General features: G+C 38.0%; 1 protein-coding gene across 1 annotated transcript; it reads right to left on the bottom strand.

Annotated features, from left to right (window-relative positions):
* Window positions 1–378: 378 nt before the first annotated feature.
* rac2 (Rac family small GTPase 2) lies at window positions 379–12,592 on the bottom strand. The gene is made up of 7 exons (XM_085355583.1): window positions 12,520–12,592; window positions 6,302–6,373; window positions 4,212–4,329; window positions 3,264–3,326; window positions 2,473–2,632; window positions 2,033–2,166; window positions 379–818 (listed from the first exon to the last, which is right to left on the bottom strand). The coding sequence occupies exons 1-6, from the start codon at window positions 12,552–12,554 to the stop codon at window positions 2,036–2,038; spliced, it is 579 nt and encodes a 192-aa protein (XP_085211709.1). The 5' UTR covers window positions 12,555–12,592; the 3' UTR covers window positions 379–818; window positions 2,033–2,035.
* Between the last annotated feature and the right edge of the window lie 407 nt (window positions 12,593–12,999).

The raw sequence follows: 12,999 nt of genomic DNA, 5'->3' as shown, positions 1-12,999 counted from the left end.
CATGTGACATGATTAACTGTTCGCAGGATTACTAAAATGATTGAAACATGAAGGTGTTTTGGCAAAAAAGCTGGTCAAACATTAAACTGCAAAACTGAAAGTGCTGTTTGAGTCTGAACATTTTCAACTCACCACCAGAAAAAGATGCTGTTCTCCACAATATGTAAATAAGGATAGAGTATAGGCGATATCAGCAGCTGTATCAAAATGAGAATTATATATCCCCCATAGTTGAGTATAGGCATTCAATCCAAAAGGTCACATGTTGTGGAGAAATAATGTGAATCTTTTGTGCAATCAAATGTTTTATTTTTATTTTAATAGCACAACAAATAATACATTTGTTAATAAATCTTATTCAGACACAAGTTTGCTTGTTGCTTGCTTCCTCACAAACGACCATTTCTGCTCCTTACATTCATCACCCTGAAAACAGCACAGTGAACAAATCATACTGAAACACTGTGTTTATTTCAGTTACAAAAGTTATTTTTATTTTAGGTTTCATGAAACACATATATATTGTTGGCAGTACTTTAGATGAAGGCAGCATGCTGCTCTCAGACTTACACTTAAACTCAAAGGGTCTATAATCTCTAAACTGATATATTTTACAAAGAAATCCTGTCTGGGCAGCGTCTGGATTTGGACTTAAGAGCTCGTTGGCATTTCTAAAACAATAGCAAACCTGCACACCATACATTGTTTTGTTTTTTGTTTTGTTTAAAGTTGTAGATATACATTAGAGACATGGCAGATTTGCATATATTCTTCAGGGTCTGCAGTCCTTTTCTCTTCTTCTGTGCTCCTGTGAGAATCTAAAACAAAGGTCACATAAATCATGGGGTTAAATTGATGCCTGTGGGACAAAATTACTCCAACAATATTGAGGACAAATTTATTTTTCCTCTGCAAAAAAATGAAATTGAGTACAAAGCATGTGAAACTTTTCTGTCTTGTGTTGTGTTCATTTATGTCTTTTCTTTTCTCTTTAATGTTTCTGTCCATTATATGTGCAAGAACAAACTTCTGAATCACCTCTTAGTGATAAGTGTCTACAGTTTCCTTTCTCGTTTGGCTCTGGACGAAGGCAGTCGCACTTTTCTCCTCTCCCTCTTCCTTCTCTTTCCTGCTTGGCTTCTCAATGTCCTTGTCTAGTCTCGTCTACTTTTCTACTTTTGCCCTGGATGACTCTCACGTTCTGTTACAACCTAAAAGAGGAATTATGGATTTGAACAACTGGTCCCTGATTGCAATTGACACCCTCTTCTCAACGAGAAGCCTGGGCTTGAGTAAGTCCGAGTGTCCTTTCCTGCCGGATACACAATGGACAGGTGGAGGAACTGGAGGGTCGTGTGCCTGGCGGGACTGTCAATCGAGAACATTGTAGACATCTACCTTTTCGGAACCATGATAACAGGGTTCTTGTTGTTCGGAGTTGGCTTGGCCCTGGCTTATCAAAGATAGCAGAATTGGCTTTTCAAAACCCCACAAGGCTGCCCGCTGTGATGGAAATGATGGGACGGGTCGTGACTTCTCAAAATGGGCTCATTGAACGCAGCACGGATAAGATCTTGGAGAAGCTCACGGCAGTCTCTGCTCTCTGAGCACAAGATTGATAACATCTCAGAGAAGCTCTCCAACGGGAGACTGAGAGACCAGTGACGGACTGTTAGACCAACTGTGAAATTGACATGCAGTTGTTCGCACTAAAGGAAAACCACCATCATTTCATGCAGCTACCATATCGGTGTCAGCTGTGGTCTCAAGGCTGGAGCTGATATGTATGTATGTTCGGGGGGGGGGGGGGGGGGGGGGTGTCCAATTTCACTGCAGATGTAAACATTGCATGTGACAAATAAAAGGCTTGATTGAATAGCTTCAGACTTATGTTCAAAGAAAAGAAAAGAAGCCCTCAAACCTCTACTCTACTTTATGTGTTGATTTAATGAGCGAGTTCACTTTGTTTCTCTCTTCTCTCAAACGTCTAATCTCTCTTCCTCCTCTTCCTCTGTGTTTTATTCAGTCGTACCGTTTACAGCAGCGAGCAGGGCTTCTTCTTGACCTTGGCAGGCTGAGGGCAGAGGACGGCACGAATGGCCTCATCAAACACAGTCTTCAGACCACGCTGGGTCAAGGCTGAGCACTCCAGGTATTTGACTGCATCTATACATGCGAAGACACATATATGTTAATAAAAGAAGAGAAAGAACTACAAAGACAAAGTAAGAGAAGAAAGGTTTGCTGGTAGTGGAGAAGAATAAGTTCAACTTTCAAAGAACACTATAGTCAACTACAGCTACTATACTTTTACTGTGATGCCAGGAAATGAGGGGAATAACAAAAATCTGCAGAGGCAGTCAGGCTACAAAGTTCTCTAGCATCTTCATCTGCTAGTTTCATATCTTCACTGGTGAGGAGAGCTTCAAATCTTAAAGTGCTTTTCAAGCAAATAAAGTAAGAGTGACTGACCTATCTCCTTAGCCAGAGCTAGGCCCTGTGGATAGGTGATAGGCGCCAGCTTCTTGTCCTTCAGTTTCTCAATGGTATCCTTTTCATCCCTCAGATCCAGCTTAGTGCCAACCAGGATGATGGGTGTGGAGGGGCAGTGGTGACGGACCTCAGGGTACCACTGGCAGAATACAGAGTAAAGGAAAACTAAATAAGAGGCAAGAAAGGGGAACATGCAAAATCAAGGAACGTGTTAGAGGCAAAAAACAGAATCAAAGGTGGAGGGAGATGAAGCTCTGATGCCAGGTGTTACAGAAAGGTGAATGAAGGCTTAACACGAAAAACAATGCTATGAAATGAGAGAAATACATCATCCAACTCTCACACACAGCATCAATCATTCATTCATATTTATTTTCAGATCTGTTTGGGTTTTTCCTCCATTTCTTTATCCAAGTACCTATTATTTTTCTCTATAATAAATTACTATTTTTCTCCTCCCTCTTATTTTCTCAGGTAAACCACAAGCCAGTGATTGTTGTGGGCTATGACTGGTAAATCTGTGTTGTGGAGTAGCTTGCTCACAAAGCAGCTATTTCCATGGAGTTTTGGGGTATTACCTGATGAGATCTACTGCTGTTTCTTTCAGTCACTTTATTTTCAGCGTCTTACCATGCTAATATTTAACCAACTGTGGAAGTTTTAATAAAACACAGTTAGAAATTTGCATATTTCTGTTCCTTTTGTTCCTTTTTACATTTTGTTCCTTGGCAGCTGAGAGACAGGCCTCATAAAAAACAGCCAAAACTCACCTTAGCTCTGACGTTCTCATAGGATGCCGGGCTAACCAGGGAGAAGCAGATTAGGAAAACATCCTGGATGGAGAGACAAGGAGACAAAGAATTTGAATAGCTGCTGCAGTTTTAATTAGCTGACATGTTATATAAGTTCTGTCTGTGTAACTTTATGTCCATTACTTCTTGCCAAGCTCTAAAAGTTGAGTTCTCACAAAATTGAAATGCTTTCCACATTACATCTGGAAGAAAGCATATCTTGCTTGCATTTGTTTATATTTATTATAACATTTATATTTACAATAAACAACATGTTTTCCATGTATTTTCTTGATTTTTCTACTGTTTCTTCTTTTCAGACATCTGGGCAGATATCAGACTGAGCAGCACTCATCACTTTTGGCAAGTTTTGTAATACTGACAGAAGGTCTATATTAACCTAAAACTAATCAATTAGTCATGGTGCCTAAACCCAAATAAACAGAAACTTGCAAAACTAAACTGCAAGTCATAAAGTCATAAACTTGACTAATAACTCATGATAACTAATAAAGAAACTAATAAAAATGGTCTAACACTGGATTCAGACCCCTGTGTCCTTACTGAAAACTAAGCGTAACTCCTGTTTTGGACGTTTTGGATCTATTAAAGTCGGCTATTTTATTAGGGACAAAGGTTTTTTGAAATGTCCTTGAGAATGCAGTTTCACAAGTGCTGACTTGAAATATTTATTTCGAAAGGACGAAATTATGTTTCGTTTCTACTGTGGAGAAGATCAGGTTAAATGTAAAACAACTACTTCAGCTACTCTACCACATGTTGTGTGTTTATCGTAGTTATCTCATGGCTAAAAGCATGAAAGTAAGTGGTACATATGATACACATTGTTTATAACACATAATGTTAAAACCCCCTTGTTCTAATGAGCTGTACGAGTGCTTTGTGTGTGTATGTGTGATTCTGTACCGTCTGTGGGTAGGACAGTGGGCGGAGCCTGTCATAATCTTCCTGTCCAGCTGTATCCCAGAGGCCCAGGTTGACCGGCTTGCTGTCCACCATCACATTAGCTGAATAATTGTCGAATCTGTGGGGAGAGAAGAGAAGGTCAACGATTGGTCAACCAGTCTCAGGCAGCCTTTCATTTCATTGGTTATTTATTAATTAAACAATCCTTCAGTTCACTGATTGTTTAACCAGTTAAACTCCTATAATGGGGGAAAAAACTACAACCATACTTGAAATATCACTGTTCACGAAAACATCAACCAACAACATTACTTTGGTTAGTTTGACACACAAGTCATATTAACCATGTCTAGTATAAGAGCATAACTGTTAGGGTGCCTGGGTCGTCGACCCAGTGTTTTGTGTTTTTGGCTCTTTGATTTTGTTTATTTCATTATATTCTAGCTTTGCCTAATGGCTTATAGGATTATTCTTAGTTTAGGTTCTCTGTGTGTTTTCTTTTTAGAGTTTTAGTGTTCTTGTGTCGCGATCTACCCTCATTTCATGCTGTGTTTTCTATCTGTCCGTCTGCCAGTTCAGGTTGTTGTTATTTTCAGTTTAGTTTTTGTATTCTCAGTTTTGCCAGTTCTCTGTTTGCCATCTAGCAATAAAACTGAGTTTGAGTTTACTTTCTGGGTCCGAGTGTCTGCACATTGGGTCCTCCTTGCCATCACTACTGCCTGCACACAGCCTCAACACGACAATGACACATAATAAGGCAGGGCTGCCCTCGTGTGGTCACAAAGAAGCATAACAGTTTAATTTCTCAATGTTGGTGTTTATATTTCTGGGTTTCCAGTTTAATATACGGTGGGTTCACATGTTGCTAAATAGTTGCACCTGAAGAAGTAAATGTGATGACTCATAGTCATTTTTATGAAGTTCTGGTCCTTCATGTTGCAGAGTGCAGCATTACATCACTGAAGATCTGAGGTTTAATATAACCTGTCTAATAATCATTTATTGTGCTTCCCTAGATCTTTTATTGCCTTCATTCTAATATGGCTTACATGTAATATTTATGGACTGTGTTCCTTTATATGGTTTTATTTTTTTTATTTTATGTGAAAGTTTGAAGTAGGCACCAGCACCCACTGGTGGAAGAAGCATTCAATTTTTTGCTGAAGTAAAAGTGCTGATCATTGTAGAAATATTCATTTTATTTCTTTCAATATTTCTTTCAATATTCTAATGTCCTGCATATTCCAAGTTGGGCTTAAATTTCTGACTGTTTACATTATAGATTGTGCTAATTATTAATTTGCCAATTAAAACTTTTAATTTTGGTTTGTAAAACTGTAGAAACAACAAGCAAAGTGATTAATGAGACTTAATGGCCAAAAAGGTTGTATAGTGTTTTAAACCAATTGCCCAAACCTCAAGAATATTTACAATAATAAATAATAATAATAATAAATAAATGTATACAGGAAAATGGATCAGATTGGATTTGAAAAACAGTTGCTAATCGAGTAATATTGTTATCTTTTTTAAACATTTACTATGGAGAAGGTTAGTTTATATAAAAACAATGCATTTAAATATACTTCACATATTAGATTCATATTTAACTGAATTTTACATTAAGCTGTTCAAATGTCCATTCAAAATGTAGCAAAACTATTGTGTTGCATGGACATACAACACTCTAGTACTTGACTTGTTCAATTCCAGCGCTGTCAGGACCTCAGGTGCACAGCGATATTTATTGTTTTAAAAAAAGAAAAGCCCATCTCACTTCTTTCCTCTTTTCTTTCACCGTGTGCAGAAAGCAGCTGACGTTTGATCAAACACGCTTTGAACCACAAATATGTTTTAATAACCTGCAGGCTGCTGCCAGCCCAAACCTGCCTGTGTTACAGTCAGACATCTCCAGATGGACTGCAGCACATGTGTGCATCTTCTCTATAATATTTGTCCGTGTGTCCTGACACAGTGCACAACTGATCAATGAAGACATGCGCATGTACCTGTAGGTGCCTCACAGAGAGACCGCGAAAGTGTTTATGTCTGTATTTCTGTGTGTGTAGATGTTTGTTTGTAGTACTCACACAGTAGGAATGTACTCTCCGGGGAAGGCATTGGTTGTGTAACTGATGAGAAGACATGTTTTACCCACAGCTCTGTATAACACAAGTAAAAAGACAAAGAGAAGTCAGGAAAGAGACATAGAGAATGACAAGAAAAAAACACAAGAGACAGTAAATGTTGCTATTCCATATATATATATATATATATATATATATATATATAAAGAAAAAAAATATATAGTACTGACAGGAGATGATGCAATATGCACGCCTATACACATCAGTCACACTCCAAGTTTAAATGTTTTCTGGAAGTGCATTATATTTACTCTGTGAGCAACTCCCCCAGTTCCTTTGTTGACGTCATTGTTCGAAAATACTGTCACGGTCAAAAACAAAACATTCAACAAATACAGATTTCATGGGCACGCTGACATCTGTAAACAGTGTTTTTGTGTTTCTAATTTGCAGAAATTCAGTGATCTGTGTTCAGCTTGTCCCAACATCCACAGTGATGAAACTGCATGGCTGCCTGCAAGGTGATCCAGCAAGTATCAGCTAGCCTGCTTCTTATTTAGTTTCCACAGATTTGCTGCCAGCATTTTCAACAGCAGCACAAAGAACTCGAGGCCTGGTTTCACTGCAGCACTCATATTTCATGTTGATTACACTCTGGATACATCTGATTGGTCATAAGCTAGGAGGAGTGGCTTCAGTCTTTTTGTTTCATCAAATTTCAACGTGTTGTCGCCTCTTGGCCAGGACTCCCTTGAAAAAGAGGTTTTTAATCTCAATGGGACTTTTCCTGGTTAAATAAAGGTTAATAAATAAATAAACAGAATTCTGTAGAGTCTCTTATCTGACAGACGGAGATCAGAACCCCTGATTGGATCAGTCTTTATCACACTTATTGATAAATAACCTTCTTTTTTTTTGCTTACATAAATAACCAAGCAAATCCAGTCTGCAAGGAAACCATCAGCTCGTCCTTTTTTCTCAGTCTGCCTGTGACTCTGTGCCATAAAAGACATTTGTGACGTACAAGCGTTTGTCAAATAAAGCAGGTTTATACTGGTCTTCTCGATGGTTTTGCTCGAAACTCTCACATACTCCCACCTTTTACTCAAACCACATTAACACAATAGAAATATTTTAAAATCCCACAATAAGATTAATAATTTTGTGGAACTTTGAACTATTATCAGACAGAAGAAATTGAGCTTCCCCCATTCTCTCCCCCCAAAAACCTTTTTATGTTTAATATGTAAATCAAATAAACATGTTGGCATATTTCTCATATACAAAATAATTTTTGGTTTTCATATTTAATTCTTTTAAGTATTATTATTATATTGTATATTATTAAAAGTAGTTATACAAAAATATGGAAGGGATGACACATCATTATTATCAACTGACGCTTCCATTGAGGGATCTGTGGGTGCACTTGTTAGCACGTTTCTTTACTTTCATGGCTGCTTAGTGTTATAGTACAAGTGTACTGAGTATATATTTTAGTGTTTTTCAGCACCAACATTAATAACAACAACAACAACAACAAACTTTTATACTTTGTGGCTAGTGAATTAAATTTTTTATTAATTATAAAATACAAATATGTTCTGACTAGAAAAAAAAATGCATGACACAGAAACTACAAAATGACAGTCATTCCAAAAGTTAGCATTTTAAAAAAGACCAGCCCTGCTGACGAGATGACTCAGTAGTGATATGAGCAACGCAGATAAGCGTCAGAGTGCCTGTGAGCATTTCTGTCTTTGTGAGGACAACTCTGAGTTTTAGAGGTCGAGTCTGATGAAATGTTGTCAGTTTGTAACTTTTTCCAAAGGCTCGTGTGGGTTTAAGATTTAGTCTCACTGTTAAGGTTAAAACAGGGTTTAGGTCGAATGCAGAGGTTGAGTCAGGGATGTGGGTCACACATTAAATAATGCCACTAAAGGGTCTCATAAGTATAGCATTACATGCGTGTGCTTTGTGGTCGTGTGTGAGTCAAAAAGGAACCGCGCTGTTTCAGAAGCATCGGTTTGAGCTGAAAACAGGAACTGGCCACACCGAGCTTTCAAAAAAAAGGAAAGAAAAAAGATTTCTGCCTCACATCTCTCTCTGTCTGCTTCATAATCTGCTTTTCCATGAACATGTTTTATCCTATCGTTTTAACCTATTGTGACATTTCATTTCTTTTGGTCCCGTCTAAAAAGAATAAAAAGTGAATATATGGTGATGAATGGTTTCAACCAGACTGAGGCCAAATGGTGTCAGTTAGCTAGCTGCATAGCTCTACAACTGCATGTAAGAAAAAATAAAACTGAGTAAACTTTAATTTCTCAAAGGGGGCTTGACTTTTTTGTTACTCATTAGGTTTACTCTATTTTACAAATTATATCTGTAGCTGTATAACTGTTGTGCTTTAATTGTCATATAGCTCAGTAGGTAGAGTGGTGGCCCCATGATCGGAAGGTCGGGGGTTCAACTCCACTGAACGGCTACCCTAAGGTACCCCTGAGCAAGGTACTGTCCCTACACACTGCTCCCCGGGCGCTGCATTGGTGGCTGCCCACTGCTTCACTGCGTGAATGGGTTAAATGCAGAGGAACTATTTCCCTATGGGGACTAACACATATAACTGCTAACTCAGCACTCACTTTAGCAGGAGAAGTCAATTAAATTCAATTTTATTTATACAGCATGAAATCACAACAACAGTCGCTTCAAGGTGCTTTATATTGTAAGGTAGATCCTACAATAATACATACAGAGAAAAACCCAGCAATCATGTGACCCCCTATGAGCAAGCACTTTGGTGACAGTGGGAAGGAAAAACTCCCTTTTAACAGGAAGAAACCTCCAGCAGAACCAGGCTCAGGGAGGGGCGGGGCCATCTGCTGCGACCGGTTGGGGTGAGAGAAGGAAGACAGGAAAGAAGGCATGCAAGAGACTGTCTAATATAACAAGAAGTACAAATCTGGGCTTCCACCTTCACCGGGATGCTCACAAGTCCTTAAAAATGTTGTATGTGCAGCAACCAGTGGTAAATTGTCTTTCTCTGAGTTTTAGGAATGTGACAGCACCACGAGCCACTTTCTAACATCCGACATTTTGACTTCAGGCATGAAAACAGCAGCAGCAGACAATTTCCTGACAGAGGTCAGCTTCAACCACCACAACCAGCTACTGCTTATACACCCATGTAAGTTTCAGAAATGTTTATATACACTTGCACAGGGACGTGTTTCTGTCCTTAACTGCCCTGCCAGCAGAAAGCAACAGAACGCTAGCTTTTTCCGAGAAAAAGCGACTTCGCTATAAGAATCAGAATAGACAGAAACTTCATTTTATTTCAGTTCAGGCACATTAATGATGCTTTCTTTGAAAAACAGCAAGTTAGCTGCTGTCATCTCTACTTTTCAAGGACTATCTTGAAAACCTGTCAAATTATGTACAATACAAATAGCTGTGGTGTGGCTCTCCAAATTTATTTTCTTTCTAGTATTATATTTAATTTAACATTTATAACCCACTGCCCCATTTGCCTTTAAACGCACCTGCTTGTTTTGTAAGGTTTTAATGAGTCAGTCATCAGACTGTAGGATGTTCATTAACTTGGCTGCTAATTAAACCATACGCTTAAATCATTCACATTACTTCTGTTGTTCTTATTTGAAATTATTTATTATTATTTCAAATAATTATTTCTTATTTAAAACTCTTATTTGTGGAGTAAAATGGGTTAAAGAAGATGGATTTTGCAACACAGCTGATGAGCTCTGATTGCATTTAAATGCTTGTGCTGTTAAACTGTAAATACCACGACTCTTGCAGCAGACTTCCCTACAACATGAAACCGACTTCCTCTTCTCCATCAGCAGTTAAGTTTAACTACTGTGTGTATGTATCTATATATACACTGTTAGCGCCTAGCAGAGGTGATCAAAAATGAGAAATAAATGTGGAAATTACCACCACCATCATTAGCTTTCTGGCTGTCACATGAAACGATACAGACTTTCAAAAGGGCTGGCTGGGTATTTGCAATGTAGCTTTCAAATATTTTAAAAGGCAACATTTTGAAAACCTTTTCACAATATTTCCTTTTATTCATATGGCCGCAGGTGTAAAACTGGGCACATCTCCAAGCTCTTCCTCCTGCTTGTGTAACCCACTGAAGTGAACTGACTGCCTTTGTCTTAGTGTTGTGTTTTTAATAGAGGTGAACGAATTAATCCAAATATTGATACAGACACAGATATTGGTATCAGATTGATTAAGTGCTTTAAGTTCAGTCTGTAGTCCACTGAATCTGTTAAATAAATTATTTCTTTTGCACATGACATAATATTCCTTAAACAACCTATTAAAAAAGGTCTAAACCTGTTTGTGTTGACTGCAAGTCTATTTTATTTGTACCCTATAGAATATTTAATAACAGAAGCTGACCCAACGTGCTTTTGAGACATGAACAGTAAATTCTGGGTCTCCAAAAAACCCAGTTTGAAAATTCACGAGAAACTAAAAGGTGTGTTTTCTTGTTTTTTCTAATTATTGTGGAAAGTAAAAATCATTCAAATGTTTTTAGAATTTGCAAATTAATAATGGCATGTCTCATAAGTCGTGATACACTGCACTTACCTATATAGGCTTTCCTTATAGGTTAAAAGTGCGAGTATTGGTATCCGCAGTACTGACCCTGTATTTACTTGGTATCTGGATTGTAAAATTTGCAGTACTAGTTTGTACACAGCACTAGTTGTAAAGAAACAAGTAATAAAGGCGGAACTGAAATCTAGGTCAAGTTCTGGAGCGGAGTCAGAAGTAATGAAACAAGATCTACAAAAAGTTCAGCATGTTTACCTCTGCAGTGTTTATTGTAGCAGCATATTTTCACGTCAGTGACTTATTATTACTAATGCTTGTTTGTTTGTTTTACACATTTTGTCACTTCTTTTTAGTGAACTGTCTTTATTGACTTTAGCACACTTAAATTACATAAAACCTTTTTTTAATGGAAGCTTTTGATTGGCAGCTACTAAAAAACAGCTTCTTAAGAAAAACAACAAAACAAGTTATTTAAACACAACAAAAAAATTATCAAAGTATGGTTAACATAAAACCTGACTACTGTTGGTCTCCTGTCAACAGCCAATAATTGATGCTTGTTTTGAACACTACAAAGAATATTTGAGAAAACACACAATTAATTTTTTTAAATGTCAAAACTTAAATCATGTTTTGGATTTGTTTAAATCACTTGAACTGTTATTTTTCATGCAAGGTCTTTTTCATTAGCTGACAATCAAAGGCTTTCAATTTAAAAAAAGGGTTTTATGTAAATGTAGCGTGGTAAATGAAATAGAGCCAACACCACATGTTTCCCTTTCCAAATATTTACACACGTCACTGTTACGGCTTCTCTCTCTGCATTTTTTTTAAATCAGTGTCACACACCAGGAAGCTCTGCACACACGCTGCAGTACCCGTGTGCTACCTCTGGATGGTGAACTGCATGTGTTAAAGTGTTTACTGAACTATTTTTGAGAAACAACTGTAGAACTTCCGCTTTACAATTCCCTTCACTTTAACAGCCAGCCATTTTGCCCCACCTTCAACGATAAACGCATTTGATGGCAGACGGTGGCTCATCCAAACTTCTTACGCGAGCACATTTCACCCTTTAGGGCAAATAAATTCAACAACTTTTCAGATGTCAAAAACACAATGAGGTTAATCATTTACACGTTTGAGCTTCTGCTTCTTTATTGCCTCTTCTTTTTTTAGTCATACTTTTTTCTCACTTTGTTTGTATTTTCTCAACTGATCTTTGTGGCATCTATCGGATTTTCATCTTTGAAGAGGAGTTCTGCTGCTTTAAAGCATTTTCCTGCATGTTGTGGCCTGCATGGCTCATCCAGCGCGCTCAGTGTGAATCACCGCTGTCAAATACACACCTTAAGATCTACATGTTAACACTGGACATAAAACACAAGTACAGAAGTTTCTTTTACACTTTTACGCTGAACCGCACAGTAATCTCGCTGAAGTGGATCAAACTGTTGCTCCTACCATGTGACAACCTTTGACAGCTCTATCTGATTACCCTGAAATTCAGAGCCTGGGGCCAATCCCCATTTATGCGTCAGCTGGGCGACCACTGTGTAATTCAAAGCTTGAAGGCCCCTTTAATTTATAACACACTGGTTAAAATTAGTAAAATAATAGCATACCCATCTCCCACGACCACACATTTGATAGCCTGCATCCTGTTCCGCTCAGCTTCGTCTGTGCTCTTCACTCTGAAACAGACTCAGAGAGGAAGGCCGAGAGACGCTGAAGAGCATGCAACTACAGGAAATTGTTGCACACCTCCCTCCCCCTTCTTTTGCTGCTTCTTTTTTTTCTTACTCAGCCTCTCTCCCTTCATTTTTGCACTCATCGCCTTCTTCCTGTTTTGTTCTTTTTTTCTTTCAAACAACAGACCTTAAGCTGAAAAGATACCAATACCAATAAGACACCCATAAAAAAATTAATGTGAAGGGTGTTGAAAAGCAGTCTCTGTTGCAAGAGAGAAGAAGCTGTGAAATGGCTACAAAGAGGAAGGTTCTGCGAACAATAAGAGCTTTATTTTAAACTTCCTCTTCTTTTGGGCATTTACCATTCAGTAAATGCAGACCAGCATGTCCGGAACATATGGAAGTTAAAATTAA

This window comes from Diplotaxodon limnothrissa, linkage group LG6 (assembly GCF_057381915.1).
Source record: "Diplotaxodon limnothrissa isolate DT_005_m linkage group LG6, D_limnothrissa_male_GT1.1, whole genome shotgun sequence".
Lineage (NCBI taxonomy): Eukaryota > Metazoa > Chordata > Actinopteri > Cichliformes > Cichlidae > Diplotaxodon > Diplotaxodon limnothrissa.
The sequence above is the reverse complement of the archived record's forward strand: the minus strand, read 5'-3'. Positions and strand labels throughout refer to the sequence as shown.

Bases quoted from the DNA above. Each gene is read 5' to 3' on its own strand.
- rac2 (XM_085355583.1), bottom strand. From the start codon at position 12,554: ATGCAGGCTATCAAATGTGTGGTCGTGGGAGATGG. The intron at 6,374-12,519 runs GTATGCTATTAT...TGTGTTATACAG, and splicing joins TGTGTGGTCGTGGGAGATGG to AGCTGTGGGTAAAACATGTC. The intron at 4,330-6,301 runs GTGAGTACTACA...CTCTCCCCACAG, and splicing joins GGAGAGTACATTCCTACTGT to ATTCGACAATTATTCAGCTA.